The sequence below is a fragment of the Prosopis cineraria genome, unplaced genomic scaffold (genome assembly GCF_029017545.1).
Source record: "Prosopis cineraria cultivar Desert tree isolate PC_DT_omini unplaced genomic scaffold, ASM2901754v1 PC3, whole genome shotgun sequence".
NCBI classification, from domain to species: Eukaryota; Viridiplantae; Streptophyta; class Magnoliopsida; order Fabales; family Fabaceae; genus Prosopis; species Prosopis cineraria.
Window position 1 is genome coordinate 12180055 of NW_026555334.1, and position 12740 is coordinate 12192794.

Below are 12740 nucleotides of genomic sequence, written 5' to 3' on the forward strand. Positions count from 1 at the left end.
TTGAATATATGTTAAATTACAACTAATTAATTTCAAATCATATTAACAGTTTTAGTTATAAATACATTTCTATCAAGGTATTTTAATATTATATTTACATTTTAGATGATAGAAAGTTAGGAATTATACAGCTTATATTATATTCTAAGGTTAGTATTATTTTAATTATACTTTAAATTTTATTATTATCTTTTAGATATTTAATTAAGGTGTTTTGTAATATATATATATATATATATTAGTATAATTAAAATTTTTTAATTTAAAAAATTAAAAATTATATGAGTTTCAAACTTAGCCCTAAATCCTATTAATAAAAGTCAGACTTAAAAAAAGTTAAGAAAATTTAATTTATGAGCTTGAGTTCTTAAAAGCTAAGCTCATAAAAGTCGAGCGAATTAATGGTAATAGCATTATGTGTATCTCTTACATGATTTTATGCTTAGTAAGCTAGGCTTTATTGTTAGTTTTTAAATAGGTTCAGACTAAATTTTTAAATATTTACAAATAAACTAGAAAGGTAGTCACAATATATATATATATATATATATATACATATATATTTATATATTTAAATTTATTTTAAAATGTGATTTTAAATATTTACATTGATGGATTAACATCTTATTTTATATAATCAAATTTTATCTCATTTAATTTAAAGATATATTTACTTGAATTTTAAAGATGGATTCATTTTCAAATTTTGAAATTTAAAGTTACTCATAATAATTATTTATACTAAATATAATTCAAATTTTGAAAGTTATTTTAATTACTTAAATTAATCTCATGATAAAATATTTTAGTGAGAAGTTGGGAGAAAGTTATTAAATTAACTAAACAATAATTATTTTAATATTTAGTCATTTGAATACCACATGTCATTTTGTGTATATTTCAAATTATGACACGTGGTTCCTTTTCAAGCACTCTAAATTAATGTATTCTTTTTTTAGATCTATATAAGTTCAAAAAAATATGGTTGATAATATTTAATATAATTTTTTAGATCTCAAAAAATTTTACTTGAATTTCAAAACTTCAACTAATATAGTTATGAAGATCTATAATTTAGAGAAAATTATCAAATTCAAATCAAATTTTCCTCCCATTTAGATATTATACCAGTTACAAATAAGTGGTGTTGCTTATTATTTTCTTTTCATACTTACGGATTTGATTAAGAATTAAAGAGTAATGTCACTCTAAACATTAATAAAAATTAACTTTGAATGTTAGTTGAACAAAAAATCATCGTGAAAGATCCAAAAATATAGACAATGATTAAAAAATATACAAAAGTATCAAGAAAAATTTTTTGGTCTCTTTTCTATAATTTTTGAGATTCTTTTTAGTAATTTTTTAATAAACTAACAATCAAAGTTATTATTAATTAACTATAGGGACGATATTACACTATTTTTTAAGATTAAAAGAGGATATTGCACCAAAAATAAATTTAGAGTATAAATACTTTTGGACCTATAGTTTAAAGGTAAATTTATTATTTAACCCTTTAACTAACTTTGTGAAATCCTCAAGTCTTTTTTGTATAACTGATTTATATAAATGTAAGATTTTATTTTGATATTCTTTCAATAATTTTATATTTTAAAAAATAAGTTTGATTGTTAATTTGTGAATATATTTAAACTTAATTTTTAATTATTTATGTATACAGAATAAAAAGAACATGGTTATGGTATATCTTCTAAAAATATAATTTCTTATTCATCTTCATCTATATTTAAATCTTTAAAAATTAAATTATTGTGAAATATTAAAATTTGATGAAATTTCATAAAATTTAATATTCTCATAAGGTTAAGATATTGATTGTTTTTTGTGTAAAGTTTGAAATCTAAAAATACTAGTATTTTTCAATTAAATAATGTTATTTATATTTTCTTATTAAAAATAGTATTAATTAATTTAATGATATTTTTACTTAACTAATCATTTTATTTAATTAGTAAATATTGAGATTTGAAATTCAAATATGTTATCAAAATAAGTTAAAAGTGAAAAACACATCAATCAATTGAAGGTACAAAAAATTATCTCTAAAACATATCTTTGGTAAAATAATTCTCCCAAATTAATCATAACTTTGAGGAGTATTTAAAATTTTGGCATGCTATAATTTGAGTAGGATAAGTTAATAATATTGGTCAATATATTCAACTATTTTGGATTGCCAATATAATGTAGTTAATAATAAAAAGACTTTTAGTTCTTAATAAAAAAAATTATTTAAGTTTAAATTTGGAATTTTAAGCTAGATAAATTAAAATTTTAATATATGATGATTAGAAAAGATTGTCAATTTTAATTTAAATTTTCATCCATGTATATATTATAATAATTAAAAAATAGAATACATTAACTTCTCTTCTAATTTACTTTTATTAAATATACATCCTTTTTATTTTTTAAACATACACGAACCTTTTCTAAAATTAATAATTTTATAACAAAAATCTTCTTTCTATTTTAAAATTTTTATTTCTATTCACCCAATTATTAATTGATTATTAAGTCATATATTAGATCAAAATAGTCTATTTAAATGTAGATGTTATGTAGCAATTATTCAATATATCTAAAAAAAAAGTCTAATGCACATATTTTTTAAACATTTTATTCATATTTTAAACTTTTTAGTTTTGAAAACTTATTTATTTAATTATTTTTTAAAATATAAATACTCAAGTTATCTAAAATAATATTTTAAACATGTATATGCAAAAAGCTTAATGAAATAGGGAAGTAATGCATAATGAGAATAAATTAGTTAGTGTATTTTATGCTTTCTTTTCTTTAAATTTTATTAGTTTGATCACAAAATTTTTAAATTACTTATTTTAAAATTTTCACATTTAATTATTTAAAGTTCCTTAACTTGAGGAGGGGAGAGAATATACAAATACATTACAAGGGTAAATTAATTTTTTTAAGTTTTTAATATAATTAAAATTAAAAAATTAAAGTATTTTAAAATATTTAACTGAATATTCCAAATGGGGCTAAAAATTAGATTAAAATGTAGGTTTTAAAATCAAAAAGAAATTTGTGTAATTTTAGGAAAATGGAGGGAGAAGATTGTATTTTACTCTAATTAAAATAAATGGTATTGACTACCATTTTATTCTAGCTATATATTATACTAATTAAATAAAGAAGATTAATTTAATTAGGTGTTGGAATAAAATGATAAAGATTGGAAGAGAAAGGATTGAATAATTAAACAATAAAAAATTTATAAAATAAAAAATTATAAGCAGGTTAGCTCACAGGTTGGCGAGCTTAGGTTAAATGGTATGAGTCAAAACTACCCAACATCTAATCGAGCTTCAAATTATGCAACCCAACCTGCCACTCTTTGATAAGGTTCGATCCACGAGTACTTATATTACCAGCTCTAATTGAAATCAAAAAAAAATACTACAATCTAATAAGAAAGTCCCAGAGATTACAAGCTTATACTTTCACTTGACGTGTCAGGTTTAGACAAGTAGAAATAAATTAATAAAAAATAAGCTAAATTATAATAGGGTTGCATTATATGATGAATTGATGAGAATGTTTTAGAGCCTAACTTTTGAGAAAAAAGAAGATTTATGATGATGCTGCTGAATTTGATGAAGATTTTTTTTTCCATGTATGGATATGGTGGTGTTAGGAAGACGTATGTTTAAAAGACACTTTCTACTTCATTAAGATCTAAAGGTAAAATAGTTCTCAATACAACATTAAGCGGGATAGCTTATCAGGAGGACATACAACTCACTCAAATTTTGTTTCCTCTTTCTATGATTGAAGACATTATATGCAGCATGAAATATGGGAGCAACTTGGCTAAATTATTTGTTCACATATCATTGATCATATGAGATGAGGCTTTAATGGCACACAAGTTTTGTCTTGAAGTTCTTGACAAATGCCTAAATGATATTTTAAAATTAAGTAGCCTATTAGCTGGTGATCTTTCTTTTGAAGGAAAAGTTGCTATGTTTGATGGAGACCTAAGGTAAATTTGGCCTTCCTGTTATTCTAGGTGGGTCAAGAGAAGACATTATTTTTGTAATCATTAACTTTTTATTTTAAGACAATTGTCAACTTTTGACACTAACAATAGATATGAGACTTCTATAAATAAATAATGGAGTATCTATTAATGCTCTTTAAAATTTTGTTGATTGAATTATCTCAATTGTTGATAGAACAACTGCTTAATATAATCGTTAAGTCTATTGTTAATTCAACTTTCTCAATTTTCCTTGCCAATATATATAATTCTTCATATTTTAAAGATATGACTGTATTAGCTCTTATGTAGGTTGTGACTGAATAAGTGAATAAGTACATGTTACCTTACTTCTTGAGAGAAAGTTGTATACATGAGCTTTGATAGTGTTATAAACATGTTGGAGATATAAATTTACTTAATGACTTGCATTTTGCACATTTTTTAAATTAAATTACAATGTCAAACCTCCTGAATTATGAAATAAATCTTAAAATATGTGTCCCAATTTTAATGTGAACCAAAACATTGAGAAGTTTATGGGTTGTATAATGGTACACGTCTTATGGTTACATGAGCTAGAAATTATTAAAGCTTAATAAATGTCTGGATCAACTATAAAGATGAAAGTATGTATATCAGGTATTGCTATGTATCTATCTGATTTAAGATTATCATTTATTATGAGAAGGAAGTAGTTTCTCATTATGTTAGTCTTTGTTGTTTCCATTGATAAGAGCTAGAATTTGATCCCATGTCATATTAGTTTGCACAAAACTCATCCTGTTTTTATCGATGACCAATTATATGTTATTTCTCATGTTCAAAGCATGGAGAGTTTAAAAATATTAGTTCTTGATGAGGATAGTCACTATAGAGATATAACTTTTAATGTCGTTTATAAAGATGTATTTGATAATTTGATTTAAATAATTATAAAAATTTATTAATTTACCTCCCATCATATCCATTTACACAATATGCAATTAGTTTTTACCATTTTCTTTACTTGAATATGTATATATAATATTAATGATTATAATTATACAACTCCACTGCATATATGATGATATATATGGATAAAATATCTTTTACAAGTTATTTTTTTGAATCTATTTATAAAAACTATAGTATAAAACTCATGCATCGCACAGGTACTTTACTAGTTTGGTTTAAAAGGAGGAGCAGGAAGGAAAATAATTGTATTATAGACAACTATATCCTCATTTTTTATGAATACTTAATAAAATATACACGCATTTGAACGAAAAAAATAAAATAAACATGTAAAGTTTTTAAAAAAATATTGATAAAAACAGAATGTCAGCTAAATTATAATTTTTACTTTTCATCCAAAATTATACATATATATATGTATCATAATTATGTAGTTAATATATATAATTAACTATATAATTGCATGCTAAAAAAACTATTCATTCTTAACATTAAGCTATGACATTAAATATATAATAAAATGAGATTAAAAAAATCCATTCATCTCAATAGAAAATGTGGTGCTCTATGAAACAAAGAAAAATAATTGTTATTGAAACAGATTTTAACATCAAATAAGAAACCACCTTAAAGAAATGCAAGAGTTGCCATAATTTACAGAGAGTTATGATGGGAGTTTCAAAAAGGACAAAATTTTAAAAGACAAGTTGATGCCCAGCTACTATGAACCGAGAGGAATCATGAATAAAAAACTGCGTCATCATCATCAAATTTTTAAAAAATTGAGTGTCTGATATAGTTGAGGAAGCAGACCAAGTTCTCACCAACAGCAATAACGACACCACTCTTTTCCTCCTTAATATGGTGCATTTTTTGACACAAGAAACATGAGAAATATGGATCACGTTTCCAATATGGAATAACTTCATATGCATTATGCCTACAATATCATAACTTCAGCTGCCTAACACAAAACGAATTCGAAAGTGTTTATTTTCTTTTCTATGCTAAATAATTAATTATTCATGATGAAAAAAATGAGCTTTAGAAGAAAGTGTATGTTGAAAATTAGTCTGTAATGTGTATATTTGAGCCTTGTGTATTGGGCTTAGTTAGTGCACGTGTGTATGTAGCAGTGCCACTGAAGCTGGTATTTCTTGTTTCTTTATTCTTGTTTCTTTCTGGATATTTAAAGGCTGGTACAGCACGTTTGTAATCACCCAGCAAAATGAAATAAACTCCAAAAGTTCCAAATGTCAACTTGGTTATTTTTCTGATTCTCTACATGGTACCAGAGCCAGGTCGATAAACCGACCCGATCTACTCCCACCGACCCGGTCCAATCACCCCTTCCTGACCTAACCAGATTCTTTCTTCCAAATCTTGATTCTTCATCCCCTTCATCACCGCATAGCTCCTCTCGAAGTTCTTCAAATCACCGACCCATATATCCAAGCCATCCCTCAAGATCCTTCATGGCAGATTCCGATTATACACGATCCTCCGCTTCTGCCATTGACATGAACCACCCTTTATATCTTCATCCTTCAAACACCCAAGCCGCAACTTTAGTCCCTCAACCACTTATCGGCAGCACCAATTACAGCGTTTGGAGCCATGCCATCCGAATGGCACTTAGAGCAAAAAATAAAATCGGCCTTATCGATGGATCTTGCAAGAAAGAGTTACAAATCGAGGGTTTTCAAGGCCAATGGGAGCAATGCTGTCGTACTATCTTGGTTAATCAACTCGATCTCCAAGGAAATAGCGGCCAGTATAACATTTTCCGAAAGCACTCAAGATGTTTGGAACGACCTCCGCGAACGATTCGACATAACCGACGGAACTAAAGTATATAGCCTTCATCGGTTTATTAATACACTTACCCAGGGAGGTACGAGCGTTTCCAGTTATTTTACTCGATTGAAAGAATTATGGGAAGAATTCTCCACTATCGTCCCTTTGCTCGCCTGCAAATGCCCATCCTCGGTTGAATATGCGAAGCATGTTCAGCAGCAAAAATTATTTCAATTCCTCATGGGCCTTAACGATTCCTACCAATCCATCAAAAGTCAGATTCTCCTCATGAGCCCACTACCCTCGGTCAACCAAGCAGACCCAATTATCTCTCAAGAGGAAGCTCAACGGTCGATCTCATCATTTCCCTTACCAACAGCAGACTACTCTGCTTCCACTACTACTAGAGGTCATGGAAGGATTGGAAGAGGAAGAGGGAGAAACAACTCATCTGAAGAGTGTTCTTATTGCCATCGTAGAGGCCACACAAGGGACAACTGCTTTCATATTATCGGGTTCCCTTCTAATCCTCAAGTAGGCAGGGGATGAGGCAGTGCCTTTAGTTGAGTAAATCATATTGATGGATCAAGTCTCCATAACTCTTCCAAATCACAATCCGAATCCTCATCTGAACGCCAACTTCTATCGCTAAAAGAGTATGAGAAAATAATCGAGAACCTAAAGAAAGAAATTCAGGCCCTCTCAACTAAATCTCTTTCAATGGGAGGAATGACCACCAATGACTCGAGAAGAAACTCAGGTTTGGATTTCTATTCATTCTCTCACATTTCTACACTTAATTCATAACTACACTGGTTATTAGATTCAGGAGCTTCCTGCCATGTTGTGAGTAAACTGTCTTACTTTGACACTTATAATAACTATAATGGACACCCACTTAAAATAAAAATTGCAAATGCTGACAAACTCACTGTCACACACATTGGGAGTATTAGAATATTTGATAATGTTATCTTGCAAGATGTCCTCTATGCACTTGGTATTTGTTATGATTTGATTTCAATTTCTCGGTTAACAAAAGATCAAAATTGTGTCGTTGCTTTTTTCCTAATATGTGTCTGTTATAGGATCTCTTCAGTGGCAGAACCAAGATGATTGGTAGAGTTGAGTTTGGTCTATATTTGGTTAATAATGACTCTACCCCATCATCTAGTATTCATACTAGTAATATCATTTCCAATACAAATATCTGGCACCTCAGATTAGGACATCCCTCAGATCTTGTTCTCAAACATGTAATTCCCTTGCAAGACAAGTTATCATCTATTAATTCATCTGGTTGTGACATTTGTTTTAAAGCAAAACAATCTCGTTTATCTTTTCCTTCTAGTGAAATAAAGACTTCCCACTTCTTTGATTTGCTTCATATCGATGTTTGGGGTCCTTACAAATACCCTACTCATCAAGGTTACAAGTTTTTCCTTACTATAGTTGATGATTTCCCTTGAACCACGTGGACTTATCTTATGCATAACAAATATGAAACATTTTATTATCTAAAGCAGTTTATATGTCTCATATCTAATCAATTCTCAACCAAGATTAAACGAATTCGAACAGACAATGGCATTGAATTTGTAAACCGTGACACTTTTGCATATTTTGTTGAAAATGGAATCATTCATGAAACTTCTTGTACTCACACTCCACAACAAAATGGGGTTGTTGAAAGAAAACACCGACACATATTAGAGGTCTCTCGTAGCCTAATGTTCCAGGCTAACATACCAATTCAGTTTTGGGGGGAAGCCATCAGGACTGTCGTTCATATTATAAATATAATTCCTTCAAAGGTGCTGGATTATAAAACACCATTTGAAATATTGTATAAGAGGCAGCCTGACATCTCAAAAATGAAAGTCTTTGGTTGTTTAGCATATGCTAAGATACCTGGGAAACTAGAAAAGTTTCAACCGAGATTTGTTAGATGTGTTTTCCTAGGATATCCAAACAGTCAAAAGGGGTACATCCTCTATGATATTAAGAGTGATAATATATTTGTAAATCGTGATGTTATTTTCATTGAAAATGAGTTTCCCTTTTCAAATCAGCTGTGTAATGACAATCAACAAGAACAGGTACGCTCACAAGATCCTTTTATATTTGATGATATTCCTAACCCTGTCACCCCCTAAGAAGCACCGATACGGGTACGAGTGTCAGGTACGATACGATACGATACGCGGACACGGCTATTTTTTAAAATTTTAGGATACGGGTACGGCTATATAAATAATTAAATATTAAATATTTGAATGTTTAAAAATACAATTTCAAGATGTTTAATGCCATCATAAAATATAATACAACAAATAGTTAAGTACTTAAATACTATCAAGTGGCAAAAAATAATTATCAACTTAAAATAATTCTAATAAAAATTTTAACATAAAGAGAGTCAATAAAAATTAAAAATAAATCAATGTTTAACTCAATAAAATAATCCATCTAAATAAAAAAAATTTAATAATTCAGTATTAAATTTAAAAAATTGATCAGTTGTTCTGCCTCTCTCGGTTCAGCAGTGAAGAATTGAGCAATAAATATTCATTGTCCAGCAATGCAATAATCCCAATAAATATCCATCAGGCAGCAGCACAACATTGAACAATAAAAAAGTGAAAAGCAGAAGAGATAGAGATGAGGTCAAAGACGCTGAGGCAGAGCTCAGATTGAAGCTGAATGAATTATCAAGATTGAAGCTGAAGACTGAAGACTGAAGAATGATGAGGTCGAAGACGTGAGAGTGAGGCAGCGTGCGAAGTGAGAAGTGAAAACGCGTCTGACTCAGAGCGATACAGCGGTCGACACAAGCAATGAGCGACAGAGCGGAAAACACGAGAAGGGGGTCGATTGGAGCTGAAAATCTTAGGGCATCGGGTTTTTGGAGTTGGGACTGAGTAAAAAGAGGTGAAAAATGCAGAGTTTTGCGTCAGCCCGCGTCCGACCCTCGTCAACCCGTCTCGACCCGCATCTGCCCGCGTCCGCCAGAAACTTGGAAAAGGGACGCGCCGTTCCCCCGTCCTGAACGCGTGTCTGTGTCGGATACGTATCCGATACGGACACGCCGGCCATTTTCGCATATCGGTGCTTCTGAGGTCACCCCATCTAATAGTATGTTACGCCCAAATAATGAGCATTTGTTTGAAACTTACAACAGTGACAGCATACCAAATAGCAATACTAATTTAAATAATGATACAAGAGGTAGCTCAGATAGTCACAGACCTGTCAGACATAGAAAGGCTCCCAGTTGGCTTAGAGATTATGACTGTTCTGATACAGATTTTATCAATAAAATAGACAAGAAAGGAAATAGAAAAATACTATATCCTATGCAACACAGTGTTAATTATGCAAATATTTCTGACTCATATAAGGAATTCATAGCTGTAATAGATGATATTAGTGAACCTAATACTTTTGAGGAAGCAATTAAAGATGAGAGGTGGATTAAGGCAATGCAAGATGAGATAAGCGCTTTAGAAAATAATAAGACATGGGAAATAGTTGACTTACCTCTAGGAAAGAAACCCATAGGTTGTAAGTGGGTTTACAAAAAGAAGTATAATGCAGATGGGACATTAAATAAACTAAAATCTAGGTTAGTGGCTAAAGGCTTTAGCCAAAGGGAAGGAATAGATTACACTGAAACTTTTTCTCCTGTTGTCAAGATGACAACTGTACGTTCAGTTCTAGTACTTGCTACACATCATAATTGGAATATAACTCAAATGGATGTTGACAATGCTTTTCTTCAAGGAGACTTAGATGAGGAAGTCTATATGAAGATTCCAAATAGGGAGAGAAAAGGGTTTGTAGATTAGCTAAATCACTTTATGGCTTAAAACAGGCAGCTAGGCAATGGAATATAAAACTCTGTGAAGCTTTAATTTCTGGAGGTTTTATTCAAAGCAAATATGATTATTCATTGTTTACTAAGCAAGATGCAGATGAGTTTATTATTGTTTTGGCTTATGTTGATGATCTGGTAATAACTGGAAATAGCCAAGAAGGGATAAATAAAACTAAAGATTTTATGCACACTAATTTTAAAATGAAGGATTTGGGCTTACTAAAATATTTCCTTGGCATTGAGGTTGCTAAGTCTAGTAAAGGATTAGTACTTAATCAGAGAAAATATGCACTAGACTTGATAGTTGCCACAGGTTTAGTAGCCTCAAGACCAAGAAATGTTCCAATAAATCCAGGTTTAAAGCTTTATAGTGAACCTAAAAAGGGGGAGAAAGATGATTTATTAGCTGATCCCACGAGGTATAGGTGCTTAATAGGAAAACTGCTGTATTTGACTAACACAAGACCTGATATTAGCTACGCAGTTCAGTTACTGAGTCAGTTTATGAGCAGTCATAGAAAATCACATCTTAAAGCAGCATTAAATACTGTAAAGTATCTTAAAAAGGATCCTGGCAGAGGTATTCTATTTCCCTCATCAGAAAATATGGTGCTGGAAGGATTTTATGATTCAGATTGGGCCTTATGTCCAGAATCACGTAAGTCTATAATAGGTTACTTAGTCAAATTAGGTCGAGCCATTATTTCTTGGAAATCTAAAAAGCAAACTACTGTCTCAAGGTCATCTGCTGAAGTAGAATATAGGGCTATGGGTAGTGTTGTTTCTGAAGTTATATGGCTCACTGGTTTACTTAAAAATTTACATGTTTATGATTTAACACCTGTATGCATTCATTGTGACAGTAAAGCTGCAATTCAAATTGCCTCTAACCCTGTTTACCATGAAAGAAGAAAGCATATTGAGATCGATTGTCATTTTGTGCGAGAAAAACTTCAAAATGGATTAATTAGCTTGAATCATGTGATGACTGGAGACTAGCAAGCAGACATCTTAACCAAAGCTCTTGGTCGAAAGGCACATGAGCGCATGATCAGCAAGTTAGGTTTCTTCAATCTATTCAGAACTAACTTGAGGGGGAGTGTTGAAAATTAGTCTGTAATGTGTATATTTGGGCCTTGTGTATTGGGCTCAGTTAGTGCATGTGTGTATGTAGCAGTGCCACTGAAGCTGGTATTTCTTGTTTCTTTATTCTTGTTTCTTTCTGGATATTTAAAGGCTGGTACAGCACGTTTGTAATCACCCAACAAAATGAAATAAACTCCAAAAGTTCCAAATGTCAACTTGGTTATTTTTCTGATTCTCTACAATGTATGCTTACATATCATCAAAGGTTGGTTTCTAGACTCATGACTCACGATTGCAATTTTGAACTGCCAACCTCACATATTTGTATATTCCAAAATACCAAATTTATTCATAAAACATTAAAAATGGTGGCCATTGATAGCACTGATTTAAACTGAAAAAGCATCGTCAATCAAGCCTTGTGCACTTTCAATTGATGTTCACCAAACAGTGCTTTCCGAATGATGCAAAACATGAATCATCCAAGCCAATGCAAACAATGAGGGACAAAGTCGGGAATAGGAAGAATCAGAGCCAGCAATATCATAGGTTCTAATAATCTGAGCATAGAGGGATTTCATAGGTTCTAATCAAATGGAGACGAGAAAAATCAGAAGACCTAACAGAGAAAAATGACCTAACTGTGGACAGTGACGATGACAGCGAACTGAGCTGCAGGTCAGTTTAAACTCTGGCGTGATAGGAACAGTATGGAGTTGTGGTGTTCAACAGTTCAAGCATGGGTTTATTTGGGAATGGAATATTATAATATAAATAAAGTTTCACTTTTAAATATTAAAAGATAAATTATAAATATATAGTCTTAAGAAATATCTAACTAAACCATATTAGATTTTTTATGTTAAGTATACTTAAGGATAGTACAATCCACCAAAATAACTTAAGCCATTTAGTTAAATACTTTTTAAGTTTATATATTTATAATCTATCTTCTAATGTTTAGACATGAGACTTTATTTATGCCCTAATATT

General features: G+C 30.3%; 1 protein-coding gene across 1 annotated transcript; it reads left to right on the forward strand.

Annotated features, from left to right (window-relative positions):
* Window positions 1-6290: 6290 nt before the first annotated feature.
* On the forward strand, window positions 6291-11962 carry LOC129304622 (uncharacterized). Its single transcript, XM_054944346.1, has 2 exons — window positions 6291-7544; window positions 11525-11962. Exon 1 carries the CDS (start codon window positions 6605-6607, stop codon window positions 7331-7333), a length of 729 nt encoding a protein of 242 aa, XP_054800321.1. The 5' UTR covers window positions 6291-6604; the 3' UTR covers window positions 7334-7544; window positions 11525-11962.
* The last annotated feature ends 778 nt before the right edge of the window (window positions 11963-12740 follow it).

Bases quoted from the DNA above. Each gene is read 5' to 3' on its own strand.
- LOC129304622 (XM_054944346.1), top strand. From the start codon at position 6,605: ATGCCATCCGAATGGCACTTAGAGCAAAAAATAAAATCGGCCTTATCG.